At 37.8% G+C, this 20,795-nt stretch overlaps 1 protein-coding gene and 1 pseudogene across 4 annotated transcripts in view; one reads left to right on the top strand and one right to left on the bottom strand.

Annotated features, from left to right (window-relative positions):
• The window catches only part of CARMIL1 (capping protein regulator and myosin 1 linker 1), a 322,541-nt gene that overhangs the window by 230,449 nt on the left and 71,297 nt on the right, over nucleotides 1-20,795 (top strand). For all 3 annotated transcript variants that reach the window (XM_082637868.1, XM_082637867.1, XM_082637866.1), the window contains exons 24-26: nucleotides 3,510-3,608; nucleotides 14,327-14,455; nucleotides 15,340-15,471. In XM_082637868.1, the coding sequence (XP_082493994.1) occupies nucleotides 3,510-3,608; nucleotides 14,327-14,455; nucleotides 15,340-15,471 (360 nt within the window). The remainder of the gene's footprint in view (nucleotides 1-3,509; nucleotides 3,609-14,326; nucleotides 14,456-15,339; nucleotides 15,472-20,795) is intronic.
• Nucleotides 11,578-12,437, bottom strand: LOC309812861 (large ribosomal subunit protein uL22-like; annotated as a pseudogene). Its single transcript has one exon. The product of its transcript is annotated as a large ribosomal subunit protein uL22-like (transcript).

Here is a 20,795-nt window from a genome sequence, read left to right as displayed (position 1 = left end):
CTCAGCTTCTAGCCAGATGAACATAAAAGCCTCACATTAAAAGACTAATTACCTCAGTTCCTATTACTAGCTACATCATATCTGGCTTTCAACAAAAAATTACAAGGCAAGCTAAAAGACAAGAAAAAACACAGTATGAAGAGACAAAGCAAACATCAGAACCAGACTCAGATATGGCACAGATTTTAGAATTATCAGACAGGTAATTTAAAATAACTGTGATCAAATATGTTAAGGGCTCTAATGGAAAAAGTAAAAAAAAAAAATGCAAGAACAGATAGATAATAAAAACAGAGAGACAGGAGCTCCAAGAAAAAATCAAAAGGAAATGCTAGAGATCAGAAATGCTGTAACAAGCAAAAAAATGCCTTTTATGAGCTCATCAGTGGACTGGACACAGCTGAGGAAAGAATCATTGAGCTTGAAGATATGTCAGTAGAAACTTCCCAGACTGAAATGCAAAGAGGAGAAAAAGAATAGGGGGAAAAAAGAACAGAAGATCCCAGAACTATGGGACAATTACAAAACATTGAACATCCTGGTAACGGGAATACCAGAAGGAGAAGAAAGAGAAAAGAACAGAAGAAATGTCTGAAGTAATAATGACTGACAATTTTACAAAATTAATGACAGACACCAAACCACAGATCCAGGGATCTCAGAGAACACCAAGCAGGATAAATACCACCCCCCCGCAAAAAAAATTGATGTGTAGGCATATCATATTCAAACTGCAGAAAACCAAAGACAGAGAAAATCTTGAAAGAAGCCAGAGAAAAAATATACCTTACATATTGAGAAATAAGGGTAAGAATTATCAGACTTTGAGTCACAAAGCATGCAAGCAAGAAGAAAGTAGAGTGAAATATTTATTTAAAGTGTTGGGAAAAACCCCCCAAAACCCAGCAGCCTAGAATTCTGTGTCTAGCAATATTTTCCTTCAAAAATAAAGAAGACAGCAGTGTTACAAGGGGTGAAAGGGAGAAATTGGTGATACTCCCTTATAATGTACCTGTACCTGCACTATTTGTGAAACAGTTGACCTGTGGACAGCACGGGGCTTAATCTGAGTATACCTTACAGTTGGCCCTTCTTGTCTGCATCCATGGATTCAACCAACCATGAACCATGTATGCTGTAGTATTTACTATTGAAAAATATCTATTTATAAGCAGACCTGTGCAGTTCAAACCTGTTTGTTCAAGGAACAACTGCAGTGTTATTTGAAAGAGGAGTTGGATGAATTGTAGATGTATATTGCAGACACTAGGGAAACCACTAAAATATTTATAAAGAAGTATACTTAGTATTCTAAGAAAGGAGAGAAAAGTGCAATCATATACAATACTTAAAACCAGAGAAGGCCGAAAAAGAGGGGAGGATAAAAGAAGAAACAAAGAGCGAATGCAGAGTATGCAAATATATTAATTATAAAAGTTGTGTTTTTCTTAAAATGAAAATTGGTGACTTTAAAGCTCATATTTATTGTTTTTTTTTCCCTATAGTATTTAACTATGCTCTTATATATTCAAGTTTTCATTTTAACAGAACTGTCCTCTGGAAGAATTATGGCTCTTTAATTTTACTCTACTGAAAAACAATATTGTGATTCTATACTCAATCTTTATTTTTTTTAAATATAAGATTCCTTTATTAAAACACAGAATTTTTTTGGCCTTCTTTGCTGCTGCTATTTTCAGCAATGAGACTGAAGATGTCTGACTGACTATAGACTGTCTCCCAGGTCACTGCTGCCCAGGGGTACTGGCAAATGTGATTAATGACACTTTTGGCTCTTCCTCTTTCCTTTTGACCTGAGTCAGGCCCCTGTCCTGTCCTGGCTCTCTGTCTTGGTCTCTAATGGTGCACAGAAGGAAAGTTTACCTTGTAAACTTTCCAGATGCAAATACTTTCAGCAAATAACTTTCACCATTATTAAGCATTGTTTTTCTTCCTTCCCCTTGCACTAGCTTTTAGAAATGAGTGTTGAATATTATTTTTTTTCTAAAATATTCCCTCCAGGCTCAGTCTGTGAATCATGGTTGGTGCACCTGGGGAAGGCCTGGAAGCGCGTGAGCCAGCCTTGGGTGCACTGCCTGTGTGTGAGCTGAGCCTCCTGAATAAACAAGCTGCTCTCAGAACTGGCCCATGGCCAGGGCTTAATGAGGCCAAATGTGGAAGAACAAAACAAAATCACCCAAAGCTGGGTGGCAGTGTGTGCCTGTCATATTTCAGGCAGAATCTTTTTTTAGCAAAGATATTCTACCTTGATGGTAATGTCACCTTGGAAAGAGATGACTTCTTGGGAAGCAGCAAGAGAAAATTAATGTAATATAATGTCATGGTATTAATGTGTCACTTTAATGATGCTTCATTTCAGGGATCTTTTTGTTTTTATAATATTGTCATTTATGTTTAGTAGAATGGTACATTTTGTTCTGCTTTATGGTTTCCAAGGATAATAATAATTATAGCCTGTATTTTAATTGTTCCTAATTGTTATTAAGTAGTAGTCATTTTAGCATATGCAAAATGAAAATGAAAATGTAATAATTCTGAAAGCCTCACAGTTACTAGAAATTCTTAACCAGGGAACTGTAGTGACAAATTGGAAACCAAATGGTTAAGTTGCATTATAAAAACAAAAACAACAACTGAAAAAAAATAGATGGCATACTTAATCATCTCAATCATTCTTTAAAAAAACACATTAATAGGTATTCATTATAATCAATAGTTTACATTTTTCAATGTATTATATATTCATTGTATATTGTTCTTCAATACTTTATTTCAATCTAGTTATCATTTGTATGTTTGAATTTTTCATAAAACATTGTCTATGTATAAAAATGTAGATTGTCAAGCAACTTCAAGATTTCTCATTTTCTGTAGAAATCCATTTTCTTATTTTTGGTAATTTTGCTAAAACCATTCCTGTTTTTGAGAAAACATGTAAACCTGATGGATTAAGGAAATTGGTATATGGTTTTGAGTTGTACCAGCCTGTATCCTTCCAATTTTGTACCTATTTTCTCCTTTTTTCCCTTAAAATAAAGAATTTTCTGAGTGCTGGTGGATAAGGCCAAGGGGTTCAGAAAGGACCATCGATACACTGTAGGGGTATCTATTTAGCTTCTGAACTGTTTAGTGGTTAAAAATTTGAGAGAGAGAAAGATTGCAATCGTGTACAGGAAAGTGATGAGAAGTCACTAAAAGGGTCTCTAACCCTGCAGGCAATTAAACACTTGCTCATCTTTGTCAACTACTGAGTCACATAAAAATTACCCTGGTTACCTGCGAGTGAAATTTCTAACTAAAAACACCCATAATGCATCACGACAATAGCCAGGTTCCCCATCTCATACGTTTTGTGGGGTCAAGGCCCTGGCAGGATGTGTGAATTAGTTGCTTGGGTCTTCAGTTTAGCAGCTGGCTGTTGCACTTATGACTTTACTCTCTGCTGAGTCAAAATGTGTTCTTGAGAGAGACATGTGCTTAATTTCCAGATAGAAAACTATCTGCTCCGGAATCACGAGACTAGAAAATACCTTCAAGAGCAGGCCTACCGCCTACAGCAGGGCATTGTCACCAGCACCACGCAGCAGGTAAGAAGGTGCCAGTCTTCTCCCAGTGACAGTTCCTCCTCTTACACATGCTGAACTGACCCTTTTAAGAGCCAGGGACCAAGGATTTTTATCGTTTGAATCATTCCCAATGGGGCAGTAAGAACCTGTTTCTGAAAATGACAACAAATGTTAAGTAGAGTTTAGAAATGCTAAATATGCACTTTTCATTGTTGATTTCTGCCTTTTAAGATTGTTAGTAAGGTGTATCTTAGATTTATATACAACTATTAGGAACCCTGGATTACAGATGATAAAAGTCTGAGGGTAATCAAATTTGCTACTTTGGAGACATCCTATTCTTTTTCTTCTTCTCCCTCTTACTTCTATGAGTAGGAAACAAATTCCCAGATTCTTCTGAATAATTAAGAATTTGTTAAGAATTATTCTTCTGAACAATTAAGAATTTGTTGAATGTTAATTAACACAAGTGCTGAAGAGAAACTAAACTGTTTTTTACTTCATTCCTCTTCTCTCTACCCAACTTTAGAATAAAAAACATATGTAATGTTTTCCTCCAAAAATATTAAGCAAAACTTAAGATACTTGAGGAAAACCTATAAGATGTGAAAGAAAGAAGAAGATAAACCAAAGAACTGAGCTCAGATAATTCAGAGTACGGTAGAGGACTTTAAAAAAATATTGTAATTAGTAAGTTCAGAAGGAATTGAGACAATATTATATCCATAAAATAGGAATGAGCTGCTATGAAAAAGAATAATCAGAGAATAAGAAACAATGCTTAACAGTTGAAAATATGAAAACTGTAATATAGAATTAAATTAACCAATAGGGCACAAATTAAGCTGTTTCTCTGGTAGAAAACAAGAGAAAATCTTAAAACATGCAGTAAAAAGACAGATAAAAAATAATGAAAGAAAAGTAAGTCAGAATCCTGAAGAGATTAAAAGTGACCAAGAGCCTTCTAATAGGAACCTCGAAATTTAAAAAGAGACATAATAGAAAAAGTTAAAGAGAAAATAATAGAAAAGCATTTCATATGAATCTTGGGGTTGACCTACTGAAATTGATATGGATGAATGGGTAAAGGCCCACACCTTGTCAGAACACTGAGAATAAAGAAAAAACATCTTAAAGAGTTCCAGACAGAATAAACAAGCTATCTTACAAGAGAAGTGGAACCAATTCTTAGCATCAATCTCAATTACTAGAAACAAATGAGGTTCAGAGGGGGATTTGTTTTGGACCAAGAATTCTATATCTAGTCATTTTATCAAACAGATGCGAGGGCAGACTAAAACTGTATTCGGACATGGACCCAGAAATTTTACCCCCAATATTCCATACGAAAAAAGGCTTTTTGAGGAAATTTTCCAGTGTAACAAAGAAAAATAAAAAAGTATACAATACGAGGTATAAATAAGAAACTGAACCAGAAACGAAATCATAGAAGTTATAAGAGCTGAAAGAAAGCTTTAAAAAGTTGCCACTTTGGGAAAATCTGCTTTGAGCTGCAGAATTAAAAGATACAGGATTACATTTCTTTCTCTATGAATCCCATAATCATAATTCTGTACCTGCATTTTAGCGGATTTAAAATTTTAACATCAACTTAGACAGGAAGGGAACACCTAATTATTGCTACACTAAAAAATGTTCATGTTGGAAATTTTAATGTAAAAGTAATGAAACTAATTAAAATTAGGAGTTGAAGAGGGAGAAAGGTGAGTGGTAGTATAAGTATACTAAATTTTTACTTTTTGTTTCATGGAATAATCTATATTCTATAATTCATAAATCAAAAATACAGATGTAAATCTATTTAAATTTTTTTTTTTTTTTTTTTTTTTTTTTGCGGTATGCGGGCCTCTCACTGTTGTGGCCTCTCCCGTTGCGGAGCACAGGCTCCGGATGCGCAGGCCCAGCGGCCATGGCTCACGGGCCCAGCCGCTCCGCGGCATATGGGATCCTCCCAGACCGGGGCATGAACCCGTATCCCCTGCATCGGCAGGCGGACTCTCAACCACTGCGCCACCAGGGAGGCCCTTAATCTACTATTTAAATTTAAAATGGAAGCCACCAAAAGAATTAAAACAGAGGGTTTTCAAAAATGTTTATTTCAGCAGATTGAGAGGAACTGACTGGTAGGGAAAGTTTTGTCATTTGAGACCATTTTGTATGGTTTGTTCTATTTTCTTACCTTGGGCAGATGTCATTTTAATTTTTTGTTGTGTCTTTGGTTTTGGTATCAGGGTAACACTCATCTCATAGAATGACTTTGGAAGCGTTTCTTCCTCTTCAATTTTTTGGTATACTTTGAGAAGGATAAGTGTTAAGTCTTCTCTCAGTGTTTGGTAGAATTCACCTGTGAAGCCATCTGGTCCTGGACTTTTGTTTGTTGGGAGTTTTTTTTTTATTACCGATTTAATTTCATTACTGGTAATTGGTCTGTTCATACTTTTTATTTCTTACTGATTCAATCGTGGGAGATTGTATGTTTCTAGGAATTTATTTCTTCTAGGTTGTCCATTTTATTGGTGTATATTTGTTTGTAGTAATCTCTTATCGTTTGTATTTCTGTAATGTCACTTGTAACTTCTCTTTCATTTCTGATTTATTTATTTGAGCCCTCTCTCTCTTTTTTCTTGATTAGTCTGGCTAAAGGTTTATCAGTTTTGTTGATATTTTCAAAGAACCGGCTCTTAGTTTCATTAATCTTTTCTATTTTTTTTTTTTAGTCTCTCTTTTATTTCCGCTCAGATCTTTAGGATTTCTTTCCTTCTACTAACTTTGGTTTTGTTTGTTCTCCTTTTTCGAGTTCCTTTAGGTGCAAAGTTACGTTATTTATTTGAGATTGTTCTTGTTTCCCAGGATAGGCTTGTATTGCTATAAACGTCCCTCTTAGAACTGCTTTTGCTGTGTCCCATAGATTTTGGATCATTGTGTTTCCATTTTCATTTGTCTACAGGTGTTTTTTGATTTCCTCTTTGACTTCTTCAGTGATCCATTGGTTGCTTAGTTGCATATTGTTTAGCCTCCACATGTTTGTGGTTTTGCACTTTTTTTCTTGTAGTTGATTTCTAGTCTTATACTGATCAGAAAAGATGCTTGATATGATTTCAATATTCTTACATATATTGAGAATTGTTTTGTGGCCCAGCATGTGATCTTTCCTGGAGCATGTTCCATGTGCTCTTGAAAAGAATATGTATTTTACTGCTTTGGGATGGAGTGTCATTTTAATTTTTTGTTGTTCCTTTTTCTTAAAAGAGAATGAAGGAAAGATGTCCATAATAAATGAGTTGTGTGTAGTCTTTAAGTAGGTAAAATTATATGGATGACTGTGTAGATATGCATAGAGATTTGTGAAAGAGTGTTCACCAAAATGTTAATGATGGTTCTCTCAGGTGCTGTGATTAGGTGATTTTTATTCTCTTATACTTCACAGTATTGTTTGAATGCTTTACAGTAAACATGTATTATTTATATAAGAAAAAGTAAAGCGATATGTGTTGAGAAAAAGAAAAACAGTAATTATGAATATTAGTGAAGTAACAGGGAGTTTTGAGAAGGAAAACATTATTTTGGCCTTACCAGTGCCTTAAAAAAATCTAACTTTTTTTCCTGCAAGGGACTAATATTAGCCTTTAGTACTTTATGGTTTACTGTTATTTCCTGGTTTTAGCATTTAGCATTAAAAGCAATGAGAGTGCTAAAATCTTACACTGAACCTTTGCCTTGGGTTCCTTTATGAGCTACCATAATGCAGGCTTTTCTTAATACAATATCCTTTTAACTTTTTTCCTCATTTACAGGGGTTTTGCTCATCCAAAAAAATTACTGCCACAACCTTTAATGCTAATTCTTAAAAGTAAGTTTCGTCTTCTCAATCAAGGGGAAATTATACACAGGAGGCATATACAGTTGTTTCATTCTGCATGGGTGACGTCATTCTGAATTATTTGAGTCATTATGTAGTAGGTATACTGCCACCTTTTTGCTTTGGGGATTTCTTAGGGCATGATGATTAGCAGTTTTCAGACTTTAATTGTTTCAGTCACCTTAGGAGAGATTTATCTCCTACTTATTGAAACTTCTTATTGAAGTTTCCAGAAATAGGAACACAGAAAGAATAGACCCTCTGTGACTACTTCTGCCAACCACATAGCCAGTCATCATTCCCGGGTGACACTGAGGGATTAAAATATGTTTCAGTGAAACATGGAAGTCTCATAATTGTTCACATATTTGTTTTTGTCTCTAGTCTTTGTTTAGGAAAGACCTTCACATGACGACACTCCACCTCTGACCTTCACATGACTCAACATTCCACCTCTGCTTTTGATCTCTTCTTTTCCATCTTATAAACCCTCTTAATCAAGAGTTAGCAAACTTCTTCTATAAAAAACCAAACAGTAAATAGGCTTTACAGCCTGTATGGTCTCTGTTACAACTACTCAGCTGTGCTGTTGTAGAGCAAAAGCAGCCATAGACAATATCTTCATGAATGAGTGTGGCTGTTCCAGTAAAACTTTATTTACAAAGACAGGCCCAGAATTGATAACCTATGCTAAGTCTTCTCACCCTTAAAAGAAAAAACAATTTTATTGCCTAGACCTATTTACTTAGCACACTCTCTTTCCTTCCTTTCATGTGCAGATTTTTATACTTGCTTTCATGACTTCTTTGCTACCCACTCACTTTGCAACCTTTCAGAATGTGCCCTCTGTCCCAATCTGTGTGCCGAGATGGCTCTCAATGGACCTGGTCACCGAGTCAGAGGGCTTTTCTCCCTCTTCGTCTTTTGATGAGAGGAGGCCGTCCGTATGTGTAGTGGTCAGGAACTTGGGCTCTCAAGTCAGATGACCTGGATTTAAGTACAGGCTCTGCTATTCCCTCTTGGTGGGAACTGTTGTTAGTCATTTACTAACCTCTTTAAGGCTCGATTTCATCTGTAAAAATGGGGAAAATGACTCAGAAGGTGCTGTGACAATTCAGTGAGGTGATGCGTGCAAAGTACTTGGCTCCTCACTGGTAAACATTGTTTGTAGCTATATTTTTATTACAACGATTATTATCATTATTATAGACTGTTTCGTCTTTCTTAAGACGCACTTCTTGGTTCATCCGACAGTGTGCTGTTCTGAATATTTTTCTGCTGCTCTTTGTCTCCTTTCTACATAACTTTCTCTTTTATCCTTCAAAGGCAATCATTTTTCAGAGTTTTGTACTTAGTGCTATCTGATCTGCTTCTGCCATTTTTAACTCTCTTATCTGTGGATGACTCCTGGCTCTATCCCCTCAGTCCCTGTTTCTTTCCAGAAAATCCTTTTTTTCCGCTGCTTGTTCAGCATCTCCATCCAGATGGCCCTCTGAGATAGCACGGTCACTAAGACCAAACTCATCCCTTGGAACAACCGATTTTGCCGTTTCTCTCAGTGACATCATCATTCACCAAGGACTCCTGGAGTCATCTTGGATGCTTCGTTTGCTTTCTTCATCCAAGGTCACTATTCACTGCCCATTTACCTTCAAGGTGTCTTTTACAGCCATTCTTTTCTTTCCGTTTCTATTGCCTGTCCTCTTTTTTTTTTTTTTTTTTTTTTTTTTTTTTTTTTTTCTTTTTTTTTTTTGCGGTATGCGGGCCTCTCACTGTTGTGGCCTCCCCCGTTGCGGAGCACAGGCTCCGGATGCACAGGCTCAACGGCCATGGCTCACGGGCCCAGCTGCTCCGCGGCATATGGGATCCTCCCAGACCGGGGCACGAACCCGTATCCCCTGCATCGGCAGGCGGACTCTCAACCACTGCGCCACCAGGGAGGCCCTGCCTGTCCTCTTGTAAAGCTTTTTATTAACTCCCTCCTATGTCTTCTTTTACAAGCACTCTGCAAGAACTAGTTTATACATCTTCCATGTCTCCTTGTGCTTTTTACAGCCCTTTTCCTTTGTATCAGGGAAGCCGAGTCACGGTGAGTGTAATGGGGTAAGGAATTTTTAGATCTTCACAATTGTGGGAGAAGCTGGGGGAATAGATGCTCTGTGCCTTGTACACGGTGTTTGAACTCCTTAGCCTGTGCCTGAGTCTTACACTATCTTGCCTCAACTCAGCATTCCAATCTGATCTCCCACAATAAAGTACCTCTGTTCCTAATCAGGAAATAGGAATCACAAGTGTCTGGATATGCCACTGCTTATGTTCATTCTTTGCTTTTAAAGTTCCCTTCTCTTTTCTCAGTTTGTAGAAATCTTTCAGGACCCAGTCTAAAAGCTACCTTCAGCATCAGCTACATGTGCTCCCTCCCTTGACTGAAATCCTTTAGAACTTTCTATCATTTATTTAGTCATTGAATAAACACTTATAAGGGTCTGTGATATGGCAGGCATATATAGGAGATGGAGCTTTGGCAGTGAACAAAGTGTGCCTGTCTTTGTGGATATTACATTATGCAAACTTTATATCTTGTGTTATTGTTAATTGTGAATATTTCTTTCCACTTCTAGATTTTTACGTTGCTTGGTGGCAAAGGGTATATCTTACTCAGGACTGTATCTCATTCAATGCAAGGTGTTGAGTATATTTCTTTTGAATTGAATAAAGAAATAGACGTGGAGGAAGATAAAATTTTCCACGAGTAAGCTATTTGCTGGGACTGAGAACAGTTGTAACAAGTTGCAGGCAACCAAAGATGGCATTTATTGCTAATGGTTCTAAGTTCTGCACTTGGGTTCTATAGCCCAGTATGTTTGGAAAAGCCTAAGTGGTCACCACCAAGTGAGATGTGAGTTGCTGTATGATTTAGTTGCCAAAGAAGCCAGTTTGATTTATACCACATTAATGAAAGTACACTTCCTACGTTAAGAAAGGGGATAGCCCCGTTCAGCTTACTTATCCACTCTTCCTGTGTTACAGTCTATTTGATTGAGGGGTGGGGCATGTTTTGTGATGGTCTTAGATGGAGGGAGAACTCAGAGAAGTGACCTGGGGTGGACAGGGGGAGGTGGCAGTCAGGGACCACACAATGGTGTCACAGTAGAATGGTAGAAGGAACTGGGAATGTCAATCCTGAAGAAAAGATTAGAGAAGAAAAGATAGTTGTGTTCAAACATGGGCAAGACTGTCACATGGAAGAGAGCTTGTGACTGTCCAGAGTGCTCTCAAGGGGGAAGACATGTGACCTGTAGAAGAACATGGGAAAATAGATGAGGACTCAAAGAAGACCAAGTCCAAGTACATTTCCTTGGAAAAAAGTGAGCTTCTCAAACTATGGCAGTTAACAACTTTCCTGGGGTGCTTTAGAAAATGGAACACTAGGGGTTAGGGTAAAGTAGGGAGTTGAAAATCAAGAGCCCAAATGCAATCAGCTACCCTGAGGTCTTTCATGAGATAACCAAAGAGATGACAGTCTTTCAGACTGCAGTTTCCTTTGTTTTTATTTGTGTATCTTAGGGACTTGAATATGAACTGAGAGTCAAAATCCTTGGTTTCCTGTTTTCAAAATTTCCAGTTGGTACTCTGTGTAATCACTCTGTGTCATCTTAAATAGTTTCACTTTTCTGGGCCTTGAGGTCTTTAGTTGCAAAGCATCTGAATGTGATCTGTTGGGCTATGCTGAACCTTAGCAAGTGTGTGTACAGAAGAATCTTTGAGACTTGTGAGATTTAATGTCTTATTTGAATCGAAGAACGAAATTTTTATGTTTCTTTTGGAGTGATTTTAAAAGTTCTACTTAAAGACCATTTTTCTGAGTTCATTTAGACCCTCTCTCCTTGGTGTATGCTTAATGGCACACGCTTCAAGGGTCTCAGGTGTCTCATGATTATTAAAGATGATCAATTTTATGGTACCACATCTACATGCCTCTCAAATTAGACTTTTGTGGCCTCAGATGTATATCAGTTCCTTTCTTAGTACGGGGTTCATTTTGTTTCTTGAAATTAGGTATTCATTCTTGGTGAGATATGAGTTATTGATGACCATTTTTGTTTCAGGAAGCACAGATCAATACAATAGTTGGAAGAGCTGGAATTTATATCAATTAAGATAAAAAAAAAAACAGGGTTCTCTTCAGGACGCTGTGTAAATGCAGAAAATTAAGATGTGGTCCCTGCCTACAAGCTTAGATTTTGGTCAGGGAGATGATTATTATATGAGAAGCATTATTCATGTAACTTCTTTTTCCTACGGGAGTTGCACATAATTCACTTATGTAGCCTCAGTACATTTTACAGTCATAGGAGCTGTTCTTTTTTTTTTTTTTTTTTTTACTTTTATTTGCATTTATTTTTTGTGTCATTTATTACTGGACCATAAGTTTTTGTTTCTTCAGTTTCTTCTGGGATATCTTTTTCTTCTGTGCAACCTCCTCTTCTGGTTTAGGAACAATCTGTTCTTTTTCAGTGAAGATCATCGCAATGTGGCAGGGAGAGCTCATGTATGGGTTGATCTGACCATGAGCTCTGTAAGTCCTGCACCCCATCCTGGGGGCTTTGTTCACCTGGATGTGCTCAATGACCAGAGAATTTACATCTAAGCCCTTAAGTTCAGCGTTACTCTCTGCATTTTTGAGCATGTGCAGTAAAAGTTCAGCACTCTTTTTTGGGCCACCAACCCTGTGTCCAGCCCCATTGTTTGGCCAGGGCACACCTACCAGCTCCACCATTGTAACGGCAGAATGGCACACATTGCTTCTTTAAAGTGACATCCTTCAGATACTTGGTGGCTTTTCGGATATGTGTACCCTTAATGGCCGGGGCAGTTTCACGAGTGTTCTTAAAGTGAACACAAAGATTTGAACCTCTTGACTTGCATGATTTTGTGGGGTTTTCTGGGTCAGGTGAATAATGAACCATTTTTAGAGGTCATACATTAACATTAGCATCACTGACCCTTTGTCAAGAGACTGAGTGCTTTGAATGATGTTATTTTACTGGGTTGTCTTCATCATACACTAGAAAAGAAGATGGAGTAGACGTTACAAACCTGATCTTTTAAAAGAGAAAGGCAGGAGAATTGGTGATGCTGCAGCAAGTAGACACAGGCTCTATAATCAGACCTTCAGTTTGCTGAGCAGTGTAGTAAAGTTTCTATTATGGTGGAATTTATGGGGGAAGGAGGGCTGATTTTGGCTTCCTATAGCTGTTGTACCAAATAATTCAAAATAAATAGAGAAGTGTGAATTTAAATAAAAAAGATTGTTGCTGGATCGTCACCTTTGCCGAATGAACTATCAGGTAGGATAGGACTTGATATGTAGGGTCTCTGGGGAATAAATAATTTTTTTTTTAAGAGTAGACAACCTACAGCTCTGATCAACACATATATATGGAATCTAAAAAAGAAAAAAAAATGCTACTGATGAACCTAGTGGCAGGGCAGGAATAAAGATGTAGACATGGAGAATAGACTTGAGGACCTGGAGTGGAGGGGTGGGAAGCTGGGATGAAGTGAGGGAGTAGCACTGACATATATACACGACCAAATGTAAAATGGATGGCTAGTGGGAAGCAGCCGCATAGCACAGGGCGATTAGCTTTGCGATGACCTAGAGAGGTGGGATAGGGAGTGTGAGAGGGTGGCTCAAGAGGGAGGGGATATGGGGATATGTGTATGCATATGGCTGATTCACTTTGTTGTACAACAGAAACTAACACAGTATTGTGAAGCAATTATACTCCAATAAAGATCTATTAAAAAAATATTGGAGAAACTTTTAAAACCACACTGTAGTTGTCTTTTTCTTCAGACGTCTTAGCTTTGTTCACGTTTCTCTTTATACATACAAATAGAATAGAGCATAATCTTACCCTTCTGTACTAGTTTTTGTCCACAGTAGTGATCTGCCACTACCCTGTGGGTTTTTTTTTGTTGTTGTTGTTGTTGCAATACGCGGGCCTCTCACTGTTGTGGCCTCTCCCGTTGCGGAGTACAGGCTCCGGACGCACAGGCTCAGCAGCCATGGCTCACGGGCCCAGCCGCTCCGCGGCATGTGGGATCTTCCCAGGTCGGGCCCGAACCCGTGTCCCCTGCATCGGCAGGCGGACTCTCAACCACTGTGCCACCAGGGAAGCCCATACCCTGTGGGTTTTATGTTTAAATCCATGAAACATCTGAAAGTGATTCAGATGTAATTAACATGGGAGAAGGACCTTAATAGAATAGAAACTAGATGTTATTCACTTTATTATTGCCTATGTTAATATAATAAAACCTCAGCTTGTGCTTTTTTTGGTAGAAAATTACCTGATATAATTGAACTAATTAAAAACTATTAATTTCCAGGGATGTTCTGATTTCCATAATATTGAGACCAACTGGCTGTGGGCATCATTTTGTCATCAACTGCCTCAGAATTGTACATCTCCTTTTTCTGTTTCCTCAGTACCCAGCACTATGTCTGACACATAGAGGGTACTCAATAAAAATTAATGAAGGAGAGTTACTATCAAGCAAAATGTCACTGAGTAGCTATGAGATTCTGAATCATCAAGAAGTATTCACTTTTGTTCTACCTGCTGCATTTCCTGAGGCAGGAGAGGGGACCAAAATCCCTTACATGTTTGTTTGGAATTAACGTTGCTAAAGGTTTCTTATAGAAATAGATAAATTAATAATTGGCTATAAGCTGTCTTCTTGAAGATTCCAGTTAGGAGAAGTATTCATCCTCATTCAGTGTTTCCTTTTGTCTGAACGTTGGCTGTGCTGACTTGGATGCTTGCTCTCATTGTTATGTGTGGAGCAGATGATTGACAGAATATGTGTGAAAGTACAAGATCATCTCAACTCTTTACGAAACTGTGGGGGAGATGCTGTCCAGGAAGATCTAAAATCAGCAGAAAGGCTCATGCGTGATGCTAAGAACTCTAAAACGGTGAGTTTCACTTCCAGCTACATGAGTCCTGTGGAATAAAAAGACTTTTTAAACTAGTTTTAGAAACTAGTTCTAACTAAATTTACTTTTCTACCCAATTTCCAGGTTACTAACAAGTGGCAAGGTGAACTGAGTTAGTCTTTGCCTCCTTTCTGTACCCGTGCTAATTACCAATAATCAAAATGCAGTTGTTCCTCAGAATCTGCAGGGGGGATTGGTTCCAGGACCCCCTGCAGATACCAAAATCTTATGGATGCTCAAATCCCTTATATATAAAATGGTGTAGCACAGGTGAGCCTCCTTATCCACGAGTTCTGCAGCCTCGGATACAGCCAGCCGGCTGTATAGAATTAAAAGCAGAGGGTCGGTGTGATTTACAAAGGGTATAATCAGGTTCTAGGTAACTGGGAGGTAGTTGTAGTTTCAACAAGTAGCAACTCATTGCACATGATTCTACTGCCAAACTGATAGCACGAAACTCTCCTCTGTCACCTCTAAAAGGAAGCTTCTCTCAACCTAGACTGTGGTCCCCAAAGTGTGATTTCATAGAGAAGGGACTAACTGGGAGTCAGAAAACCTGGGAACTGGTCCAGGTTCTGCTATTAGAATCACACAATCATTGCATTTTATAAGTAGGAGGAACCTCGTGGATTAGTCAAATACTCTCACACCCAAGATGAAGACATTAAGGCACACACAGGTAAGGTACTGTTCCTCTGGTTTTAAAGCTGGACCTCAGTTTTTTAATTGGTATAAAGGGCCTTTCATCAAGACGGTCTTTGTTTATCTCTAGTATTTCTCGACCCTTTTTTATGAACTCTGCAGTGACTTTGGTGCTTATTTAAATATTTATTATGGAGAGGTTACTTTTATTTTTCTTACAGTTGTTACCAAATTTATACCACGTTGGTGGTGCATCTTGGGCGGGAGCCAGTGGCTTGTTATCCAGTCCAATTCAGGAGACCCTGGAATCAATGGCCGGAGAAGTTACGAGAGTTGTAGATGAACAGCTCAAGGTTTGTGGTTTCTGTTATTTTGGAAAATGAAATCGTTATGACTTAACTATGTATGATAATATTTCATACCATGCTATCCTATATTTTATAGGCGCGTGTGTGCACACACGTGTGCATGTGTAATAAAAATTGAATACTGTGCCTTTCCCAGCTTCATTTGTATTTTTTGGAATAACTTTTTGCATAATAAGATCAAGTAAAACCTATCAAATTCAATTTTGTTTTTGATGGTAAATCTCTAACCGTATTTAACGTATGACAGGTTGCCACTGATAAGAGAAAGATTGATTTTTGCTTAGAAAGAGAAGTCTGCTTCGTGAAAAAATATCTCCTGTTATTACATTCGATTTAGAGAATGGGAGAGGTGACAGGAGCTGTATGCTTACAGTGCCAAGCTGCTGCGTATATGGAGAGTTTGCCACTAGGTAAAGAGCTGGTTGAAAGATTAAAAAGGGATTTAGAATGAAGTTACAAGGCACCCAAAGTAGCAGAGACTTGGCTATAGGCTCATAGGTTGAAAAAAAAAAGTCTTTGAAATTTAAGTGATGAGAGTAACCTAAGACTAGCTTTTTCCTAAGGTAACTTCAAAAAACAGCTCCAGCAGAAGACATTTCACTTTCCGAAAGTTTTCATCATTTTCAATCTGTCTGTTCAAGGATGCCTTAAAAAGACCTTGTCTAAATTTCTGTATTTATTTGGTTTGTTTTCTTCTGAGAACACAATTGCTGTAGCTCAGAGGGATTTGATGAGCAACTCAATCATAACTTTGCAACATGCTAATTATTCTGTTTGTAAATTCAATTAACGTGAGAGAGAACGTTGTGGATTATTTAGGCGTTTAAGCCCCTTTCTTCCTGTAGTACAATACAGAGAGACTCTTGTGTGTCATTTTTATTTTACTTAACTGTGGTTATTTTGAATACATTCTGAGCAAAGCCAAAGGGGTAGGAAAAGGACTGGTTGGTTGATACAGAGTTCTGCCTGATCAGTTGTTACCTAACAGCACTTGTTTTATCCTCCATGAAGGATCAAATATGTAAAAAGGATACTTTCTTACACATTTAAAGTCATCTTTGTTGCTTATTTACTTCTGAGTGTAAAAATGAAACTACTCTTTGTGAAACATTTGAACAGTAAAAATCACTTGAAATCCCAGAGATAGCATCATTCTTAATATTTTAGTGAATTTCCAAACATTCTCTGTCTACACACACAATTTTACGTATGTGATCATACTATCCGTGCTTTTTTATATTTGGTACAATATCGTGAATACAATTCTAGATCAGTGCGTACTCATCATCATGTTAGTGGCTACATGGTATTTCATTGTATAGACATACCAGTGTACTGGAGAAGCTCAGTCCTCCTCTGTGTCTTTCCTTTACTTTCACACAGAACTCCTCACTTTTGACACTTCTGGTCACCAGATGTGAGGGGTTCCCCCCCCTCCCCCGAGCTGGGTGTCCTACTATTTAACTCAATTCAGACACTGTCTACCTGGAGATAGCATTAGATCCCACAGTTTAAGGGCTCAGTCCCACAAGACTGCCCCCGCCCCACTTCAGATACCAGCTGGGAGTCCAGTTTGCACCTGAGCTCCCGACCAATTGGCAATAAATCCGAGGTTCTTATAACCCCTCCTCCAGTTCAATTAACTTGCCAGAGTGGCTCCCAGAACTCAGGGAAACACTTATGTTTACCAGTTTATTAAAGGATATGATAAAAGATATAGATGAACAGCCAGATGAAAGAAATGTACAGGTCAAGGTATGTGGGAAAGGTTTCAGGGCTTCCATGCTCTCTTGGAGCACAGCACTCTCCCACACCTCCACGTGTTCACCAACCCTCTGAACCCATACTTTTGGGGTTTTGATGGAGGCTTCGTCATGTAGGCATGGCCAGTCATTAACTCCATTTTTAGCCCTCCTTAGGAGTGGGGTGTGGAGCTGAAAATTCCAAGCTTCTAATCATGGCTTGGTCTTTCCAGTGACCAGCCCTCATCCAGGAGCCATCCAAGAGCCCACCCAATAAAGCAAAAGACACACCCCCATCACCCAGGAAATTACAAGGGTTTCAGGAGCCCTGTGTCAGGAACCAGGATCAAGGACCAAATATTAGAACAAAAGATTCTCCTAGTGTTCTTACCACTTAGGAAATTACAAGGGTTTCAGGAGCTCTATGCCAGGAACTGGGGGCAGAGACCAATATATATTTTCTCTTACCTCACAGCCAGCATAATTTATTTTCTAATTTCTGGTTAATCCTATTAGAGTCATTGCCTGTAGTTGATCCATTCCAAGGTCAAATGGTACACACATTTTATACGTTCGTATGTATTCACAAACTGTTTTCCAGTAGTGTACCCAATTGCTTGTTTTGTCACACCCTCACCAATACTAAGCATTTTAACGTTTTAATATTTGTCAGTGTAACAGGTTAAAAAAATCTCATTTTGTCTTTTGGATTTCTTTAATAGCCAGTGATGCATCAAGTAATTTTATTATCCATTTGTATTTCTTCTTTTGTAAATTACATATTTGTATCTATTGCCTAACTTTTTCCTTTAAAGTTTTTGTAAGAATTCCTTATATACTAAGAATGGGCTGTCATTTAAATCAGCACGAAACATTGCAACTGGAACTTTCCTGTCAAACAGCTTCCTACGGGCACTTGTTTCAACTGGTCTAAACCACAAGTTATCCCTTGAAATTTTGGTCCATTTCCTCCCCAGCACACCAGATGGTTGGAATTGACTCTTGCCAGTCATTCTTGGGAGGGAGTAGAAGGCAGAGGTCTAAAGTAAAAGGCATTTGAAGTTTTAAAAGCCTGAAATAATAACAATATATTTAGGACCAAAAATATTTTTCTGTAAATAGACATTCCCCAAATTTTTTGAGGCTGACCTTTCTGGCCCCTTGTCAGTGTCACCAGTGTTCTCCGTTCATTACAGCTTCCTTATTTGCAAGTGTCATCGCCTGCTTTTCTCTCATTCTATCTCTGAGGTCCCAGGCTCCCAAATGCCCTGATTTTTTCTATTCCACACTCCCTTGTTTTCTTTACTCTCAATCCTTTTGAGTTGCAAGTTCTCTTCCATTCTCTTCCCTTCAGGGACTTCTGGCATGAATCAAAGCAAATCCTCAACCACAACTTCTTAAGTGTTACTTATTAATTCCCCTTTCACTGAGTTCACAGTTTTTGATACTTATAACAGACTATAGACAGTTACTTCCTTTCTTTTTCCTTCCAGCTGACCTGACAAATGGACATCATTTTATGGTTTAAAAAAAAAATCCCCATTTATCTATTTATATAGCTTTCCAGCACCTTGATTTTCTTAAAATTATGTAGGAAAAGATTGTATTTTTACTACAATCAGTATTCAGTTTCTTAAATTAAACAACTGTGTCCTTATTTATTTCACTAGTAGTATTATATTTTGTTTGGTTAAAAAAGAGTCCTTTCTCTATTTCTGAAATTCTCTAAGGTTAACATGTTATACTAGCAAAAGCTAAAGTGAATGTATTTTTTTGGTAAAAATATGTTTTTATTGTAGTGAATTAAAAAAAAATTGGACTAGCAAGCCTGGATTTGTGACCTGGGTTTGCTACTAGCTGTTTGCTCCAAGCAAGTCACCTCATTTGTTGGGACTGAGCCTCCTTGTGCAGGATTGTCTTGGTCTCGAGATAATTAAGGAGATTTTATTCTTAATATTTACTCATCCTGTATCATGGCCAGCAGTACACATTTTGAATTCTGGATAAGAATAAGTTCAAATAGCTCTTTGAGTCATCGTTCAAAAAAAATACTAGTTCAGAAAAGCCAAAGGAATGGCCGGAAGAGCCAGCCTTCTTAGCAAACTTCCTGGAGGAGAAGAAAGCAGTAAGTGTGGAGAAAGTCCTTCTTTGAAACGAAGTGATATTTTCTCTGGACTGGCCTGTTTTAGGTGTTTTTAAATGACAACTCACCTCCTGTTTTGTTTTCCCTGTTTTTCATCCTAACATTTATTCCTGGGGTAATCGTAGATGAATAAGTGGGATTTGAATGTTTTAACATAACGGAACTTTCATTTTCCCCTTCTGGACTTAAATTTTAGAATGCTTGTTTTGGCCTTGAAAATGCTTCATTTCCCTCAGGGCTTCAACTGTGGAATACTTCACTGGTAAATATCAGGTTTACCAAGGAAATGAGGCCTGAGGGGTGTAGGTGGCATGTTGGCAAGTACTGACTCAGTTTGCTGGGAGAGTTCTCTGAGTTTTCTTATTTTCCTACATTTTATGTAATATTTTCCAAAGCAAAAGAAAGAGAAATTTCAGAGCACTTCATTGTGGAAGTTCTATTTGCTTGTAATGAATTACAGCTAGTCATTTGCTCACTGCAAGAATATGTGAGCATAGCTGCCATGTTAAGTATATTAACTCAATTTATTTTACAAATATTGTACAGGGTTTAAGTACCATTAGCTATTTTTACAGTTAAGAAATATAGATTCTCCTAACTATCATCTGGAAGATACATGCAAAATGAAATCTGATTATCACATTTCAAATACAGGGCCTGCTCATTCAAGTTGTCTCAAGGTAGTACACATAGACTCACAAAATGGAGAATATGTAAAAAAAAGTTAAGAAACATGGATAGAGTGAGAAAATTGAACATAAGCCAAATTAGATTTCTGGAAGGAAAGAGAAGATAAATAGGAGAAGGTAACAATTGAGGGGATGGTGGCTGAGAATTTCAGGGATTGATGAAAGGCTAGAATCTTCAGATTCAGGAAGTCCAGTGAAACCCAGGCAGGAAAGATAGAAACAAATCCATGTCTTGAATCATTGTAATGAAAAGTGGAAAACACTGAAGACATAGAGAAGATCTTAAAAGGAGCCAGAGGGAAGGAAGAGCCATATTACTTTAAAAAGATTGAAATGAAGACGGACAGGACAGCTCATTTCTTGACAGGAAGCTAAAAAGACAATGAAATAATATCTTCATGCTTCTGAGAGAACAAATCAAGAATTATATACTCAGTAAACCTACTATTAAGAATGAGGATGAAATGGAAACATTTCATCCAAACAAAATCCAAGATAGTTTACTGCCAGTAGACCACACTAAATAAACATCTAAAGGATATGCTTTAGGACAAAGGAAACATTATCAGAGAAAGAGGGTCTGAGCTGCAGGAAAGAATAGTGAGCAGGGAAAATGCCAAATGTGAAACATCAACTGTATGAGACAACAACATGGATGTCTAATTTTTGCTGTCAAATTAAGAATAAATGCAAGTAAGATACTAGAAGTGAGCATCTAAGTCAGTTAGGAGTGAG

The sequence above is a fragment of the Mesoplodon mirus genome (assembly GCF_964341445.2).
Source record: "Mesoplodon mirus genome assembly, chromosome: 12".
Taxonomy (NCBI): domain Eukaryota; kingdom Metazoa; phylum Chordata; class Mammalia; order Artiodactyla; family Ziphiidae; genus Mesoplodon; species Mesoplodon mirus.
Note: the sequence above shows the minus strand (reverse complement) of the source record. Positions and strands in the feature narration are given on the sequence as shown.